Source organism: Musa acuminata, chromosome BXJ1-10 (genome assembly GCF_036884655.1).
Source record: "Musa acuminata AAA Group cultivar baxijiao chromosome BXJ1-10, Cavendish_Baxijiao_AAA, whole genome shotgun sequence".
Taxonomy (NCBI): Eukaryota; Viridiplantae; Streptophyta; class Magnoliopsida; order Zingiberales; family Musaceae; genus Musa; species Musa acuminata.
Window position 1 is genome coordinate 22116642 of NC_088336.1, and position 19295 is coordinate 22135936.

General features: G+C 39.9%; 1 protein-coding gene across 3 annotated transcripts; it reads left to right on the plus strand.

The window, feature by feature from the left end:
* Positions 1-553: 553 nt before the first annotated feature.
* LOC135595504 (uncharacterized) lies at positions 554-19211 on the plus strand. Of its 3 annotated transcripts, none has more exons than XM_065086506.1 (18): positions 554-906; positions 1034-1136; positions 1502-1612; positions 8223-8404; positions 9152-9347; positions 10331-10585; positions 10935-11081; positions 12102-12180; positions 14090-14203; positions 14286-14455; positions 15355-15473; positions 16442-16562; positions 16677-16748; positions 17198-17324; positions 17544-17658; positions 17732-17922; positions 17995-18107; positions 18580-19211. In XM_065086506.1, exons 1-18 carry the CDS (start codon positions 566-568, stop codon positions 18844-18846), a joined length of 2823 nt encoding a protein of 940 aa, XP_064942578.1. In that variant the 5' UTR covers positions 554-565; the 3' UTR covers positions 18847-19211. The 3 variants fall into 3 exon arrangements, 2 of the variants coding, with proteins under 2 accessions (XP_064942578.1, XP_064942579.1); XM_065086507.1 differs by having other exon boundaries at positions 1505-1612; XR_010480391.1 differs by lacking the exon at positions 18580-19211 and having other exon boundaries at positions 17737-17922.
* The last annotated feature ends 84 nt before the right edge of the window (positions 19212-19295 follow it).

A 19295-nucleotide genomic window follows, 5' to 3' on the forward strand; every position in this document is an offset into this window, starting at 1 on the left:
TAGTACATAAAGCAAGCTGACAAGCATGTGTAACCCGCAAATTATTTTTAGGAATTATCGACCTGTATTAATTATTACAACTGCGATGCACGTCCATCATGCATCAATCACCATTCATTTCATCCTCGTGCGTTATGGAGTTCCAATAGATCTTCAGTATGCATCAACTGGAAACCCATCAATGAGTATATCATATGGTGAGTGAAACTCGAAATAAATACAAATACTGTAAAATAAAAAAAACAATTAATTTATGAATCAATACCTAAAACTTATAAACAGGTCATTGGTTGGGTCACTTGATCATATGGGCTGATCAAATCAAAGCCCTTATAGAGTACTTGGATCGGACTTGTGGGCTGGGTCTCATGGGCTACTCTTACGCTGGTCTTATTGATCCGTTTTAGAACATTTGTCTCCCATGTACCGGTCCGATTTGGGCTGACGCCCGAATTGAGCCCGGTCTGCTCTAGTCCACCGGCCTATCTGGTCTGTGGTGGGTTATAAACCCGCCTCGACAAACCGCCTGGCGGAAACCCAAGCTGCGCCGAAGGCTCCCTCCCGTATGGAGGACGACGAGAACGCGGTGAAGGCCTCAGAAGTTGTCGCGGCGGCGAACGAAGAAGCAACGGAGATGGAGGAGAGAGTCGGAGGCGGCGGCGGGGGGCGAGGAGGGGAGGAGGAGGCGGAGGATGATGTGGAAGGCGAGGAGGAGGAGGAGGAGGAGGACGAGGACGAGGAGGAGGACGACGAGGGTTACACGTTGCGTTTTGATGGCGACACGGATCCCTTGGGCTTGGTCCAAGAGGACAACCACGGCGTCGATCTCTACCGGCAGTTCGAGCGGCTCGAGTACGAAGCCCTCGCCGAGAGAAAGCGCAAGGCCGTCAGCCAAAAAGAACCACCGTAAAGGCCAATCTTTTTTTTTTTTTTCCTTTTTTTAAATCCCTTGTGCTTCCGAGGAAGGAGCAAGTTTTCTTTTTATGAAAGGTATTGTTCACTTTTTTTCTTATTGATTAATTAATTTTGGTAGTGGCGAGTCTGTGAAGAAACCCAGGCGGGAGGATGTTTTAGGCGTCACCATGGAGGAGATCAATGAGCTAATGAATTTTGGTCGCCGGAGAAGATCAAGAGCTGTACGCTCTCTTTCTTGATCTTATCTAGAATTTTTTGTTCCTTTGCTCGTTCACCCTCATGGTCAACTGAGGCCGTGAACTAATTGCTGTGACATGGATTTAGTTGGAGAAAATATGCATGACATACTTGTTTTTCAGTTCTTGGATGATTTATGCTGCATGTTTTTAACTTTTTGCTCGCTGAAACTTGTCTATATGTCATAATTAATGCTTAAGACACACATTGTAATGATTATTTAAGTAGACCTTAATTTAACACTATGGGATTCCTAAGTTTACAAGTAGTAGAATCTGCATAACATTCTTACTTTCTCATGTGCACTTTTTGTGATATTGCTTGTTGAGACATTTGATTTGGTTATTAGCAGTCAAAGAAAAGGGGAAGAAAAAGGGGATCAAAGAAAAAACTTAGCCCTGAGGTTTCTAGAAGAATTGGGGATGCTACTCTCTATTACACATCTGGGGATTATGATGAGGTGAGTTTTTAAGACAATTTTGTCAACCAAATATCTTTTGGTTAATCTTGTGATCACAAAAAATAACATTACATTTTCCATTGTTTGAATTTCTGCTGGTGACATACTTATATAACTGCTAATATGTATTCATGTGCATTATGTACATATACCTTATACACAGTGTGCCTTCATGTGTGTGTATTGCTGGTTTTCTGCTGGTTAGATGTCACTCCTTCCTTTGTTTAGGGTCATATAGTTTCTCTTCTTGATTTGAACAGCGCTGGAAAGAATGTCCAAATATGAGACAATTAAGATCCATATATTTGTGGCAGCATAACTTCATTGTTGTTGAGAGACAAACCAGACTATATATTAGTCATCTTATGCTGATTTGACAATGGTCTATTTGTAAGTAACTAAGTTTAGCATCTGAGTTCTCAACATCAAAATGCTTTATGAACTATTCTTTGCTGAGTTAGGTTGGTTTGTTTTATGTCTTGATTGAAACCATGCTGTGATTTTGTTGTATTGAAACCAGTGATTTTGTCAATCATTTGGTCTTAGAACATCTCTTCTTGCTTACTACAGGACATATTTAGCCAACACCTATCCGTATGCCCTTTGCAGTGTCATGAGTTTGGATCACTTGCCTTATTCATTAGGCCCTAACCAACTAGAACCTTGTGTAGATTGACCTGGACTAACCTTTCTGCATGGTATTGAGGATCAGTCTTCACTGTGAGCTAGTTGCATCATGCTGTTTTAGCATGCACCATAATTTTCAGTCCTATTGCAATTAAACTGCTCTTGTTGAGTTTGTCATTAATTTTTGTATAGTGGAGCAATCCTTTTCTTATTAGGATCAGTAACTCCAATCAGCTCGTGGAGTTTCATGGTGTTATATATGTAATGTTAAAATAAAACCATGAAGACCATTTGGACTTCTCAAATATTCACTTTTTTTTCGCCTACAGAGGATGTATCTCTATGCCTGTGTTCAGGTGATAGGAAGGAATTGTTGACTGGCATATCTCACTGCACTAGTCCTTTAGTCCTTTCCATCTTGCTCTAAAGTGTACAAAATCATTATATGATTATCTGCAGTAACAAGTAGATTGACTTAAAAAAAAATTGGCAATAATGTAATTATAATAAATTTTGCCAAAAATTTTGGCGTATATCTTTTTACTTATCATGAATCTTCAAGGTGCTGCATGGTCCTAGGGTCCAATGGGAAATAGGGCTCAGAGAACATGAAGTTGCTGAAAATAACAGGCATCTTACATCAACCCTGTAAGATTTTAGCCAATAGTTTTTGTTCTATTCTTAAGCTTGCACAATATGTTTCAATTTATTTTCTAAAAAGAAAACCATACCATTAACCGGTCATCTGAATGTTACTTACATAGCCATGTTGCAAAAACTGTTGAATTCAACTTCCCAGATCTGGGTTGCAAGGTTCGCAATATCGTACCGTACTGGTATTTCGACCTGGGCTCGGTACCGGTACGGTACGGTATACCGAGCTGTCACGACCTTAGCTGGTTTTGCCTAAGGCGTGCGGCACCCTCGCGCGTCCGTCCGCAAAGGTCAGCCTCCCCGAAGCCTCCCATTGTCCCTTAGGACCAACAAAAGAGAGAACGGGTTAAAGAGAACGCCTCAATCGGGATCCACAAGCAAACATGTCCGAAAAACACTTCATAGACAATGCAAATTACAAACAGACTTTACAAGCTCTGAATAGTTGCACAACAAAGGGTAAAATGGTCCATTATAGACCGAAAAGCTCTCGCTCGTGTCCACTTGACACAACCTTTATTTACAAGCCTAAAAAGGCCACCAACCCAACTAACATAGGACTATTTAGCCTTCGGCCGCCCCTCTATCTGCTGTACAAGGCATGAACATGCCAAAAGACAACGGACAGACATAAGCATTACATCCAACATCTTGTTTAGAAGTTTGTCCGTTACATTCTCCCCCACTTATCCCTTCGACGTCCTCGTCGAAGCCTTTGTGAACACTGCAACTCTTCGCCTTTGCTGAGTCTTCAATCTTCTGCTCCAGCTGCAATGCGCCTCCTGGTTCCCAGCTGCTCTCCGCTGCTGTTTCTGAGTAGTCGAACCTTTGATCCGCCATGCTGCTTCAACTCACCTGGTGTGGGGGGTTGGCTGAGTTGTGTTGATCCTTGTTGATTCCTGCGGATCCGCCAGATGAAGGAAAAGACCATCTTTACTGCGCCAGTTTCTCAAAAATTCCACATGTTGCTTGAACTGGGTGGATGCTTGTTGGAGCTTTAACGAGCATCGCCTCGCAAACTTCTGAAGTTTTGGGTCCTTCCTCCACAAAATCTGCTCATTGACTCTTCTTTTAGTTAGTTGTCACATCCAAGTAGGTTCGCATCACTTCCGCTTTCGATTGGCATTTCGTTGGGAAATGAAGCGGACAATCTACTCTCAGTAGCACTGATCACCGCTGGTGAGGATTTGACAACTATTGTCTTCCGTTATCTTCGAAGGGTCTTTGAACTTGTGCAGAGCTCCTCTGCTGGATAGATAAGAGAACTGGGGTACTCGGTTTCGCCCATTCTCTTAAGAGTTGAGAAGGCAAAGGTTACTTGACTTCGCCCGCCTCCTCGAGGTTGTACTTCATGCATCGAGCTGGTTACTAGCCTTCGCCTGCTCTTTGCTCACACTTCTGAAGCACTCGAAGTGTTTGCACTCCTTGCGTTGAGTTAGCTACTGTGATTCACCTTCTCAAAGCCATTGAACTTCTGGAATGCAGGAAGTTTTCACCCCAACTTGGAGTAATTCTCTGATAGATGAGGTCGCCTCTGGGATTGTACCGTCTTCTCCATCAACCCTGCCGCCTACTTCACTGAGTAGCAAAGGTACAGCACCGCGTACTGCCTGCTTCGTTCCTTGGTCGTGCACTCTTGCATGACCCGAAGTCCTTCACTTACGACTATCTTGATGAGAAACTTGTTGACACCGGTCTTACGAAGTTTCTTGGCCTCTGCCCTTCAGCCTTGTCTCGGTACTTGGAGATTGCCTCTGCATGCTCCACCTCCTCGGCCCCTTTCACGACCAAGCGCTCTCCCTCCGTGAGAGCAAGGGATCAATGACTTGCACGGAAGTCCCGCCTCTGCGGTACCATGGCGCTGCCATGCCCATGGCCCTACTATCCGTCGCCTCGCCTCTGTATCCCTTTTCTTCACAATCAGTAGAGATGTCTCCGTGGCACTCCTCTGAGTCCATCTCCATTCTAACTGATGCTTGATTTTTGGGTAGCTAAGTCCCTCTGGACTCATCGTCGCTTCCTCGCCCCTTTCGACCCCCTGCTTCAACACCTCTGTGTTCTCCAAGCAGTCCGTTTGGTCGATGGAAAGACAGACTACAACTCCCATGCATGGCCTCTGCCATCACGTTGTAGAGTTTGCACCGATTCTGTTCTCCTTAGCTTCCTTGGTAGCAACGTTCGCTTACTCGACCTTGTCCTCTGACTTGTCGGGCTCCCTTAAGCGAATATGAGCTTTGGAGCAATCCAACTCTCCAGTTGCTTCGATCATACCTCTGCATGATCAAGTCCCTCCCATGGAACTCACTGGTACTTGCATTCGAACTTTTCCCTTGGTGGAACCCAGCCCCCATATGCTGATGACCAAGGTTTTCATCCGATGCAAAATTCGGTGCACGCCCGGAAGACCCGCCTCTGCGGTACCATGGCCTTCACTCCTTGAATCCATAGCCCTTCTTGCTGTCGTGTTGTTCACCAAAGCGGAGCTCCCAGTAGCTCCCGATCATACCTCCATATGATCTCATCCCTCACGGGACACTGTCGTGTGTTTCGCATTACCACGAACTGTTCCACCACGATCCGCTGCACCATGTCGCCTCCTAGTGACATCTCCATTGCATTCTGATCTTTGTGGACTAAACTCGAATTGTGACCCCTCCATGTGTGGCCTCTGCCAATACATCGCAGGGTGTCCTCCACCTTCGATTTTGTTCACTCCTTTGGCAATCGACCTTCATCCACCCACTCTTGGGTCACACCTAGATGAAGCACCACTCTAGGGCAGTCCGTCGCCTAGTAGCTCCCGAAGTCCCCCGACTTCACTGTAGTTTGTGCACCATTGTCTGGATCCTGGGCCTCTGCCCCTACCAGCACAATCTCCGCTGCGCACTGCTTCCTTCATGGCAACTTGAATGGCAACACTGTGGCATATTCTTCAAGAGTACCCGCCTCTGCGTCCTCTTGCCCCGTGCTAAGACCTTCTGAACCCAACTTCGCCTCCGCAAATTGAGTCGCCTTAGTTCCTCCATCAAATGCTCCTCCGAGATAAGGTGCATGTGCCCAGAAGCTCCCTTCATCTTTGGCACCATGCAAGATGAGTCCACTCCGTCAGAATGAAGGACCCATGGAACAACATGATCCTACCCTTGCCTCTGCAAGAGTTCATGTCTTTGACCTCTGTCTAAGGAAAGCACTGTGCTTCTGCTCCATGTTCCAACTTCTCTGCTGGCTCCCTTCATGCGGCTTGGGTACTTCGCCAAGTTACACCCAAGTTGCTCCGCTCCTCATTTTTGCATTGAGTCGATGGTGGCCCTCGCGCCCTCCATTCCACGGGTCAGCCCTCCCTTGAGTCCGATCTCCATATCGACTCTAAGTGTGCCTTCATTTAAGTTGCTTCAGGTCGCTCCCCCACTTGATCTCGCAATGCATCCACCAATGCATTCTCTCGAGCGAGATCATGCGACAACTCCTCGCCGCTTGCTCAGTCTATCGAGCTTCGTGAAGTTGTTGTTTGTGAGGTACTCCTCCTCAACATGTGAAGTCCGTCTCACATGATTCTCCCTCTGGAGTGCCGAGACTTATCCCTCCTAGATAACTGTCCCGTTGGAGCAACATCTCTCTTCGTTTCGGAGACCCCCATCCCCTTGGACTACTCCGATCTGCTGAACAAACTGTGCATTGTTCTGCCTCTTGCAAACGCACTTGCTAGATTGCGCCTCCACGTCAATACAGCCACCGCCGCACCCCTCAAGGCCTAGCAACATGCTAAACTCGTTGCACACTTCAGCCTCCTCCGGACGTATCCTTCACATGACGAAGAGAAAGTTTCAATGCTCCATGGCGCCGAGTCTCGGTCGCCTTGGGATGGCCACGAACATTCCATCGTCCGCATACAAGCCTATGCATGAGTACCAAATTCTTCGAGTTAGCAATTCCCCTCACCTCTGTGAGCTTTGCATAACTCTTTTGGTCGTTGAACAACTCATTCCACCTTGGATGGTCTCATTCTTGCCAAGCGCCTCACTTGCCTAGAGCACCATCAAGTATAGTTGTCAACGTTGAGCCATGGCTCAAACTCAGCCATCCCAGCCTTTGTGCGCTCCGCATTCTTCCAAGCTTGCCTGTTCTCGTGGTGCCTCTTGCGCGAAGGGTTGGCCATTCCTCAAAATGCCAATGTTAGATGCCCGCTCCTCTGAGCGACTCTTTTCCCTACATCTCCATGCCCGTTTTCCCTCAAACGGTCGCGCGTGTCCTGACTGCCCTCAACGCAGCCCCGCTAGGTCCCCCACGTTTGCATGTCAAGTGTTTCTATGAGTGCTTGTCCCGCTCTGATATCATAATGTCACGACCTTAGCTGGTTTTGCCTAAGGCGTGCGGCACCCTCGCGCGTCCGTCCGCAAAGGTCAGCCTCCCCGAAGCCTCCCATTGTCCCTTAGGACCAACAAAAGAGAGAACGGGTTAAAGAGAACGCCTCAATCGGGATCCACAAGCAAACATGTCCGAAAAACACTTCATAGACAATGCAAATTACAAACAGACTTTACAAGCTCTGAATAGTTGCACAACAAAGGGTAAAATTGTCCATTATAGACCGAAAAGCTCTCGCTCGTGTCCACTTGACACAACCTCTATTTACAAGCCTAAAAAGGCCACCAACCCAACTAACATGGGACTATTTAGCCTTCGGCCGCCCCTCTATCTGCTGTACAAGGCTTGAACATGTCAAAAGACAACGGACAGACATAAGCATTACATCCAACATCTTGTTTAGAAGTTTGTCCGTTACAGAGCGGTACATCCGGGTGTACTGAGTGGTACACTCAGGTGTGACGAGTACTGTAGCGGTGCTACAGTGCTACAGTGCACTCGGACCGGTAACAGATGGTCCGCGTACTGGCAACCTGTCGGACCGGTACGTACCGCCCGTATCGGGCGGTACAGTTCGGTACTACAGACCCTGCTGGGTTGAATTTTGAACACACCCAAAATTAGCTAACAGAGGTTCCAGCCTATTTGTCTTCCCTCATATAATTGATCATTAAAGCACCTACATCTTATGAAGCAATTGAATATCAGCAACAACATCTCTAGGGTAACAGTAGGTATTGTAATGTTCATGTATTTCTTGTTAATGCATGACTGATTGGTTCAATTCATTGAAGCCACTTATTTGGAAACTGTGGTATGCTGACCAGGTTTTATGGCATTGGGCACTTGTACTATGGCATTTCTTTTAATTACTTTTTGAATTTCTAGTATCCATCAAGTGACTTGTTTTTCCACACTATGGACTATGGATTTCAATTTGATATTGATGTTATTCTCATAACAGGCAATTCCTTTGTTGCAAGAAGTTGTGCGGCTTGCACCCAATCTTTCTGATGCATATTATATACTTGGTCTAATATATGATGCCAAAGGTGACAGGGGGAAAGCTCTAAACTTTCACATGATAGCTGCACATTTATCACCCAAGGATCCATCTTTATGGAAAAAGCTTGTTGCATGGTCAATGTGAGCTCTCTTAGATCTCGGATTCTTGCAGTTATTGGTTCTTTTTTTTTTAATGTTTCTACCGGTAGTTCTTTTGATCTACAAAATGCTGACTATCAGTATCTAGATTGTTTATATTGGAAAGCAGCAACTGATTTCTACTGCTTCTTTAAAGCCATCATATTTTGTTGTTTGCACTTTGCACATCTTTTAAGCGAAACACTTCTTGCAGTGTTACTTTCTGGGTGAGGAAAATCCACCTAATGTAGCAATTTCGCGTATCCTAAATCTAAGACTTTGAGATCTACAGAACTTTGTCATCGTAAGGTCCATTTACTTCTATTTCCACCTTCAGGCTTGTCTCTGTAAGACATGTGATATCACAAGGATGTGCAAAACCATGGCTTGAAGATGGAATAATCTAATATGTACCTAGTTTGATACCTAAAGATTGGTGTCTTGTATAGGCTATGCCCCATGGCTTAATAAGATTTCAAGTCCACTGTTCTTTATGAAAATGTCCCGAGGACTGGTATGTGCAAAACCATCATGCACTGGCATGGACCAACACAGAAAGGCATGACTTGTTTCATGAACTACATTGGCAGCTCGTGTAAAATTCTCTGCGTCATGGTATCCTGCCAGGATAAGTGCCTATTGCCAACAGGCACACTATCATGGCTATCCTAGCTCGTACTTGTAATCTATTTGATGCTGAATAACTTTGTGACCTGCTCTCCACATACTTACATTGTTTTGCCAATGCAGTGAACAGACAAATACTGGTCAGATTAAGTATTGTCTTAAAAAGGCAATAACTGCAGATCCAAAAGATGTGGGTCTCAGGTTCGACCTTGCTTTGTTGTACTGTGAACTTGGCGAGTACCAAAAAGCTGCAGAATCATATGATCAGATCATTGGGATATATCCTGCTAACATTCAAGCACTCAAAATGGCTGCAAAGGTTTCACTTTTTTGCTTTCATTTCTTCTTATATAGCTTTCCAAATTCTAGATGAGTTTCTCTTTTTTTGCATCATAGAAACTCTCAAGTAGTCATATTGATATGTTAAAAAAAATATGCATGGTTAGCACTTGGTGCTTCCTCTGGCATCTCATACTGGAATCTTATGACTGTACTTTGCCCGATCAGAAATATGGGCATGGAATGCAACACTGAACCATGCATAGTTCTTGTGCTCTCCTGGCATGATACTGCATGCCTGAACATCCCGGTATGACTGTGCATGGACAAACCATGGGAATACCTTTGTCATAATTTGTTTCCTTACATACTGTATGCATTTGCTTTAGAAACAGTTGCTGCCAGTCCTACAAATTTCAGGCTAGTAATCTTTTTATTTACGTTGACAAAAGTTGCTTGACATGTCAGAAGAAAAATATTGATTTTAAAACATAACCAGGAAAGATTTCCAGGCCTATGTTAGGTTTTCTGGTGTACTTTTCTCTCATTTAGATCCTGAGGGGCTTGGATCTGGCTAAGTGGTTACAAGTTGGATTCTGGTGCATTGACTTTTACTTTCATTTGTCACCATTCTGATTTGGTTTAAGGACCGGTGTTTTCCTGTAGATCATATTTCAATATACCAAGTGCATATCAACCTATCTTTCCAATAGTAGAGCATAATTATCTTGTCCTTTGGTCAAAGTTCATTTTATTGCTTTAGAAGAAAAATAACTCATTCTTTTACTTACATCTCCTGATAATGATAGTTGAGAATCGAGACTTCAGTAATGGAAGTGCTTCGAGCTGATGCTTTAGAGTGCAGTTTCAATTGTTTTGGCTAGTTTCTCTTAAAATTTTTAGCTTAAAAATGTGTTACTGTCTTGATTCGTTATGGATAGATACTGTAATTGTCACTTATATCTTGATGTTTATGTAATCTTTACTTCTGAGTTTGCTCCTATTTTGCTTCTTTTATTTCAGATGTACCAGAAGTGTGGTCTAGTTGAGCGGGCTATTAAGATTTTGGAGGATCATGTTAACAGTCATGTTGAATGTGATAATAGTGTTATTAATCTGCTAATTGCATTGTACATAGAAAATGGCTCACATATGGAAGCACTTAAGCTTATTGAACGTGCATGCTCAATCTGTGGCCTGGGAAAGAAAAATCTGTTATATCTGAAAGTGAAAGAGGCAGTCTGTCATGCTCAACTTGGAAATATGCAACATGCTGAGGTTTGTAGTTAGCCACCTTACACCAGACTTATAATTTTAAATGTATTTATATGCTGCAGATTAATTCTTTCCCTGGTTCAGATTATCTGTCTTCATGCTTCAAACATGACACCATGTTATGTTTCATTTTATTATGGTTAGTAGTTGTACTTATAGCTTGTCTTTGCAAATTTGATATAATCAATTACAGTTATGGTTCCCTGTACTCATAGGACAAGATGTATATATATATATATATATATCCCCTTACACAGCTCATGGTGGGAAATGATCCACATAGCCTTACCCAAATAGTTGGTACGTTATGGCTTTTGCCTCCATGACCCTAAAATCAATGTTTCTTTTACAGGTTCTGCTTAAGGACATGCCAATGGATCGTTGTGCAGATAATGGAGATTTGATTATTGAAGCTGCAGACTCATTTTTGAGTCTCGGGCAATATCAGTTTGCAGTTGAATTTTACTCCGTGCTGGAAGATGTTCCTAATCATGACAATGTAAGGTATTCTATGCCATATTCGTTCCTCCAATTTTTGTTTTATAACTATGATGATAGTGACTTCATTTTTGGCCAGTCTCTAATCCAAACAAAAGAGCAGTGCCTTTGTGGCATGGGCTCCCTTCAGAGCCTTTCTTAGTATAGCATTAGTGTTTATGCATTGTTATTGGCCACTTCTGTTATCATGTGTGCAAAGATTTGTTAATTCTTAAAATGTTTACCACTTCATGCTCTATCTAGTTTCTCTAATTATCACTGCACAACCAAAGAAGATCATGATACTCCACAGTGTGTTCCAGTTAAATGACCATTTATTCCCAAACAAACAGGCTCAAAGCCACCAATTCATGTTGGATCATGCTACCTTCTTGTTGAGCCGTGCTAGTTAAGTAAAAATGGAGAAACAATATTTCCTGATACTCCATTTGACCTTGGTTCATTTTACTTTATTTCTTTTTCAAATAATTTGTTCTAATTTCTTTCTGCCTTGACATGTACGTTGCCCCTAGTAATGAAAGCATTATTGTTCCCTCTTATCCTGTTCGTTCTCAGGAAGAATTTTGGAGTTGTGCTCATGCTGAATGAACTAAAACTGTAACTATTGAATTTGGCTTTTTCAACTGTTAACTTGCTTATTAGTTTTTTTCTGTTAAATGACAAATCATTTATTGTCTAAATTTTTACCTTGGCTAGGAACCAGCTCTATCATTGGAGGATTGATGAAAGGTTTGATAATTGTATGAATTAGCACAACATTTTTTAAAAAGTCCATTCTTCATATGTTAGAAGATAACAATGAAAAATCTACACGATTAGGAATTTAGGAATAATCCATATCAGTTAATTAGTGTAAATTACATGTTCTTTTGTTCATTATTAGCCATTCATGGTCTCAGTTTTAATTTTTATAAGGCAAGGTGTTGTTTTTTTTTTTTTTTCGCCAAAAGAGTGCTAATAATTTTTTTCTTCTCCAAACATGATCTTTGGTAATATTTTCTTGTATTTTGAGTTTTTGCAGGGGAACTTACACCTAAAAATTGCTCAATGTTTCTTATCCATGGAGCAACGAGGAAAAGCTATAGCATTCTACTATAAAGGTTACATTTAGCCCATGTAATATCTATAAAATGGTTGTTCTAATTGTTATAAGTAACCATCTAATCTGCTGTAAATAACTTATTTGGTTTGTCTAGAAGTGTTTATTACTGCCTTGAGTCAAATATTTCTTTTTAGAAGATTGTGCCGTTGCATACTTCATTTTTTTTATACATGAAGAAAACAAAGATTAAAATCTCGATCGGTCTGACACGATTCAGTTGGTATTTACTCGTCCGACCACCAACCGGTTCGCAGACTGAGAGGTTTGGTCCGATCAATGTATATATTATACTTAGGGTAACATGATGCAAATTCCTTATGCATGCGATGATTTTGCATGGCAACCGCTCTCACTCGCTGCATGAGGAGGTATTTCCTCATGCAAATTCCTGATTCCTTCTCCCTCTTCTTCTCTTTACTACTTGCCCCTCTCCTTCCCTATTGTTGTCTCCTCCCTCCTCCTCGCTGTCACTTCCCTCCTCTTCCTTCTTCTCCTTTGTGACAACTCTCCTCCCAACCGATAGCCGCCAAGCCTCCTCAGACCTTGACAATCTCCTGCCCAATTCCTCCTCCCTCTTCTCATTAATTATGTTTAAATTTTAATATTTGTGAGCACCTTGCATCGCTAGAGTGAGTGCCTAGCGCTTTTCAAAACACTGGTCATAGGATTAACTGTCTTGCTAATTTGTGTGGCCTTCTCTATTGCACGCTTACAAATTTTGGTTGTTCAAATTCACATACTACTTGTTGGATAAATTAAAGGCACGGGATTTTCAATAGAAGGGAAACTTCATTGCAACCAACAAGAATTTACAACTCGATGTTGTGACACAAGTCCCAAGAGTAGGGAAAGAGGAAACCATCATTGAAAAACTTTGCATGGAAGTGAAGTGGCTGGTTTAATTTAATGCCCATTTCCTAGGTACTCTCTAGGAGGAACATCCTCTATGTACCAATCACTCGAGGGTTAGTAAGTGCTAAGATGGCTGACGTTTTAATTTAATGGCATTCATGTCTTACATCAGTTTTCAGCCCATAACAAGACAAATCTTGCTGTTGCTCAGCATAATGCATTGCAACATAGTGCAACTGAGATTGTACAAGATTGTTTTGTGCATATTTTACATGTTTGTTAAAGACCATTTCTACTAAACACTATGACATTTGTGCAGTTCAATTAGGAAAAAGAACTGGCAGCAGAATATCTCTAGCTAGATTTCTTGTGGGATACATGAACTAGCACTTGTGTAACTTATGTTTGTAAATGTTGGTATACATATACGTTTCTTGTTCATTTTATTTATATTTTCAACTGAAAAAGGCAGTTACCATTTACTTTCTTATCATAATCTCAGTGTTTCTTCTCTAGTCATGTAGTCTTGGCGAAGTGATGTTTTTGTACTTTAATACACTTTAACATGCTAAACCTCCTTTCGATGGAAATATTCCAAATGGTTTATTGATATGGTTACTTATTTTGAAGACATCTGCAGTCAGATATTCGAACTGGAAATTTCCAATTCATATGTCTAAACGTTGCATCTTTGTTTGAAATGAAAAATTATGGAGAAGGCTATACTCGTGAATCTCAGTATTCATGCTTTGAATATGATTGAAACCTTCTTTCATTTTTAATCAACACGTTTCATCTAATCATTTATCCATGTTTCTTTTTGGTTGGTCTTTACTTGTTTCTATAGCAGCTATGTTGCAGTAATTTTTAACCCTCCTTTTTTTTCTGCTGGTGTGAACTATTAATCATGATTTTCTTTATCACAGAGTTCATACTTTCTCCTTGAAAAGAGCTGTCATTATGCCTGTTAGTTTTAATTTTTTGTCTTTCTAGTGTGTGCTCAAGGTTTTCAAAGTATTCTTTTCTCAGCAATTTGTTTCTATGGCTTGTTTCAGCTTTATCTAAAATTGAGAATGATGTTGATGCCCGTATCATCCTATCTTCTCTTCTCCTTGAAGAAGGAAAAGATCAGGAAACGATTAATCTGCTTTCCCCTCCAAAGGTTTCAGGTAAGTGCATGATTATCCTTTCATATGGTTGTACAGATTGGCAGCTTCTTTAATTGTTTCTATATTTTGTATTACTCTTCAGCACAATTGCCCAATTTAAATTCTGCACAAACCAATCCTTGGTGGGAAAATGGGAAGATAAAAATGCAGCTTGCTAAAATCTATCATGCAAAAGGGAAGCTTGAGGATTTTGTTGACACAATCTATTCATATGTTCGCGAAACACTTGTCATAGAGATCATGAATCGAAAGGTATTGTTCTAGGTTATTCAACTAGAAACAGGAAGCTTCTGTTCTTTTCATGATTGGCTAGTAGTAAGTCAAGCCCTGCAATCTGAATTTTTTTTTTCTGGGTTAAATCTTCAAGCCTTTTGCCTGTTTTTATTGTATATTGGAGTTTGCTCGATGTATTAAATCCTTTTTAAATTGCATTTTTTTTAAGTGGCTCTCAAGTTTGTTTGTGTTAGTTGTAATTAGTTGTCTAAGTAATTGGCCTGCAGATGATAGAAACTTTCTGAAGAATTTCCAACAGATGGTGCACAAATCTAACCATTATGAGTGAAACTTTAGAGCACAATCTATACTGCTAAACCAATCATTGCACTTAGATTTTTCTCTATATCATAGGAAATTTATCCATCTATCAAAATAATTAGACAGTCACTAATTCTCCACTTCATAAGTTTGTTTCGAAGCCCTAAAATGTAGATGGACGTTCTCTCAGGTAACCTGTAGTGTAAGTTGAAAATATTCTCCAGGTTTTTCTTGGTGTTGAGTAAATAAACCAAAACTTTTGGTAGTCTTGCTTTTCTCAATAAGTACTGCAGCTTTATTTTGTCCTTGACAAGATATTCTGTTCAATATAGTATTCCTAAAAAATCCCAATATAGGATTGGTAAATCGACTGCAAACCAACTTCTATCTTGTTTTATGTTGCCCCTAGACATGTTGTTTCGGTAAATGTATGGGTACATATGAATATTCATTTCATTTATGTGCACTATGTATTTATTGGTCTTGTTTAAGATTATTTACATATTTGTATAATTATATCATTAAATTTTAGCAATCTCATGCTCTACTATGTGAGTATTCATTCATAATCATATGACTTGATGTTTCTAATTCACAGTATTGTTACTTCCAAGTAGGTGCGTCCAGCAAAAAAAATCGCAAAAAGTGTATTATTTGAAAGAGTCAAGTTGTTAGATGATCAACAGGCAGATAACCTATTCCGTGGCTTCAAGCCAGTTGCAAGAATGTCAGAGTTGTAAGTTTCTTTTTCTTCTTTTTAGTTATTATTATTTTCATGTGTATTGCTTGTAGATATTTACACTGCATAATATTTGTACACAAAATATCAATGGCATGAGGGCATTTGCTATTACAAAATCAAAATAGAAGTTGCCAGTCTGAACTCATCTCTTCATGCCAAATAGTACAGGCCATACACCATCGAGGATTGATACGTGAAACTAGAAATATTTGTCTTGAAAAGGAGATTTGTAATAGAGATCATATGTTGGTAAAATCCATGATTTCACAAATAGTAACTCGTCGACTAAAGAAAAATAATGTGCTTTATCTGAAAAAATCAGGAAGAAAATTTAAAAATATCCTTTGCCTTACACCTAATACAATTTTCTTCTGTCATCTTGTGAAGAAAGATTAAGAGAAGATGGAGATAATATAGAAAATAATATGACATAACATAAAGAATCATGTAAGTGTTTCATGATTAAAATAGGAAAGAGAATTCCTTCAATTCCAATCACTACAGAAAAGCTTCAATCTCACCTTACCAGATAGAATACTCTTATTTTATTCTGTTTTGGCTGCCAGCCGTGCATGCACATACACACCTCCTTTCTCCTAGCACTTTCCACACCATCTGCCATCTAGCCCTAACTTTCCTCTCTTTGGTCATCTTTCTTCCTCTCTCCTTTGCAAGGTACTATAATGACTAACCCAGCAACTGTCAACTCATGTTATTGTAATGATTAGTGACCGGCACTGAAGTGGATCAGTGTTTCCAAGAGGTTCACACATGCATGATACTGGATCAAATATGTGCATTGCTTTTGAATATTTTTGGTGCTTTTTGTTTGCTTTTCTTCTCACGAGCAGATTACCTGTTCTGGTTTTCTTTTACTGCTACATCTTTAATAATTTCAGTTGCTTTTTCTTCTTTTATACAGAAAAGTAATTTCTGTAGATCTTTTATTGTCTTCTGTTAAGGGTCAAAGCAGTTAGAGCAAAGAAGTCCCTTCAAAAACTAGCAGCTCTAAAGGAAGAAAAGAAAGCAGCAGCATTGGGTGCTGGGTTAGATTGGCAAAGTGATTCAGATGATGAGATTCCGGTATATAATATATATATATATATGTATATTGCTCTATTTTATTCACTTGATCTTGTTTCTTCCATGTGATGAGCTTGATAACTTGTCTTAATGATCTAATGCTATTTTCTATAGCGGAAGGCAAAACAAGAACCTCCTCTGCCTGATCTCCTAAAGGATGTGGAGCATCATCAGTTCATTTTAGATGTTGGTACCTTTGTCACCACTTTTTCTTTGTTCTAATTGCTTGACTTTTCTTCTCATGTATGCATCTTGCAAGAAACATGAAGGGATAGTATTCTAGAACTTAGGAACCTTTAATTTCCTTGTTCTCCTCACTAGTAATGATTTCTTAGTACACATTCAGTGGTGACATATCAAAAATTTCATTGTGGCACAGCTGTTAAGGTCGATTTGATTTGTCATCAAAGCACCAAGCATATCAAAAATTCATTTAAAAGAAGCTTGTTAATGTTTTATTGCAGACAAATAGAAACCTATTTTTTGTTGATTAAAAATTTAACGGTCAATTTTTGTAGCCTTATCTGACATGGATCATGTTTTGCATTTGTTTTATGAAAATTGTAATGACTTTCCTAATGATTATTAGGCATTATTATGTCATGAATTTATTTATATATTGAAAACATTTGTAGCTCTGCAAAGCCTTGGTGTCTGTGCAACGATATTGGGAAGCATTAGAGATTATCAATCACACTCTGAGATTAGAGTACAACACGATTTCTACTGAGAAAAAAGAGGAGTTTCGATCACTGGGTGCTCGTAAGAAATTGTTATTTCATCTCTATATCTGTTTAAACAGTCTATTGGATACAGCATTTAGTGTTGTGACAAATTGTTATGTCTTGGTTAAAGAAATTATGTTAAAGAAATTGTTATGCATTTAGCATACATGTTATGTGAATGGAAAGAGTAATTTCAAAAAAACAGTTACTAATTTTTAAAAAAATTATGTATATTGACATTTTTACTCATATGCAGATATTGCATACAGCACTAGAGATCCAAAACATGGTTACAATTATGTAAGATATATAGTTCAACAACATCCGCACAGCATAGCTGCCTGGAATTGCTATTATAAGGTTGTTTCAAGGTAATTATATGTTTTTACACTGGGCTTATATGCTGTTATTACAAGGTTTGCTGAATTTTTCCCCTCTTTCTAGGTTAGAATATCGTTTTTCAAGGCATTTGAAGTTTCTCCACCATATGCGAGTGGAGCTAAAAGATTGTGTAATGCCAATGATAATTTATGGCCATCAATTTACTATGATTAGCCAGCACCAGTCAGCTGCTCGGGAGTATTTGGAAGCTTACAAAGTTCAGCCAAAAAATCCGCTGATCAATTTATGTGTTGGTATGATTTGTGTTGATTGACTTTTCCATCTGGGCAATTTATTGGCACAGCTTATTGTTTATTTTCCTGCAGGCACAGCCTTGATTAATTTAGCGCTGGGGTTTAGGCTTCAGAAAAAGCACTACTGTGTAGCTCAAGGTTTTGCATTTCTTTACAAATATCTGCGCATCTGCAATAACAGTCAGGTTATTGTTCGATAATTCTCCAAATGATTTTTCATATCATACATGCATTATCATCGTGAATTGTTCAGCAATGTTTCGTCATTTTTTTTATTGACAACTCATCATCTTCTTGAAATTTTATTTGATATTCATATTTCCTTGCATCAGAAGAGGAATATTTTTTGTGATAGTTATAATCTACTCCGATTAGGAAATGTTTTGTTCGATGTGCATGCATGCTATGTCATGTTTAGCAACTATCTAGTCAGTATGAATGCCACTTGTAGCTGCTTGTGGCAGTTGTACTGAAACAGGCGAATATGGAGCGTTTTAACTCTCATCTGAATTTTAAATTAAAGGAAACATTATTTTCCTATCAGAAAATCATTTAATTGCCACATACACCTAGATCACTTCATCTTACCCAACCATAGCATAACTTCATCTTCTTACCCAATAGAACATTGACATGATACTTTGGGCTACTTTTCAGGAAGCCTTGTACAACATTGCGCGGGCGTATCAGCATGTCGGCCTTGTTACCCTGGCGGCTATTTATTATGAAAAGGTGCTTGCAATGCAAGAGAATGATTACCCCATCCCCAAACTTCCATATGAAGATTCAAGTGTTCCAGTAACTATGAAGCCAGGCTATTGTAATCTTCACAGAGAGGCTGCCTATAATTTGCACTTGATTTACAAGAAGAGTGGGGCTACAGATCTTGCCAGACAGCTCTTAAAAAATTATTGTTCTATTTGACTGTATATTGATGCACGACATGATAAAAGTTCCAGAAGATATGCTTGTTGCATCAAAGCCTAGCGTGCCAAGATTTGATGAAGTTCCGCTTCTGGGAGGTTACAAAAGGTTAAAGCTGGAATCGACTGCCACAGTGATGAATATATCCTCTTCACAAAGTTTTGGTTTGGAATCCATTCCAGTAACATGGAATTGATGTATATTGGTTAATTTCTTTGATACTTGTATTGTTGCTTCAAACCCTTCTTTACAAATCATAGCAAGGCCTCATGTCTCCCACCCACAATATGTACCAACATATTCATAGTTTTATCCAAACCCTATATGCATAACTAAAGTAAGTTATCATATTTTTATTTTTATTACTTCTATCGATATGAATGTAGTGAGAAATGTATAATTTTAAAATTAAAATATATTAATTATTAAATAAAATGATACAATTTCTC

Bases quoted from the DNA above. Each gene is read 5' to 3' on its own strand.
- LOC135595504 (XM_065086506.1), top strand. From the start codon at position 566: ATGGAGGACGACGAGAACGCGGTGAAGGCCTCAGAAGTTGTCGCGGCG. The intron at 10,586-10,934 runs GTTTGTAGTTAG...TTTCTTTTACAG, and splicing joins GAAATATGCAACATGCTGAG to GTTCTGCTTAAGGACATGCC. The intron at 16,749-17,197 runs GTTGGTACCTTT...AAACATTTGTAG, and splicing joins ATCATCAGTTCATTTTAGAT to CTCTGCAAAGCCTTGGTGTC.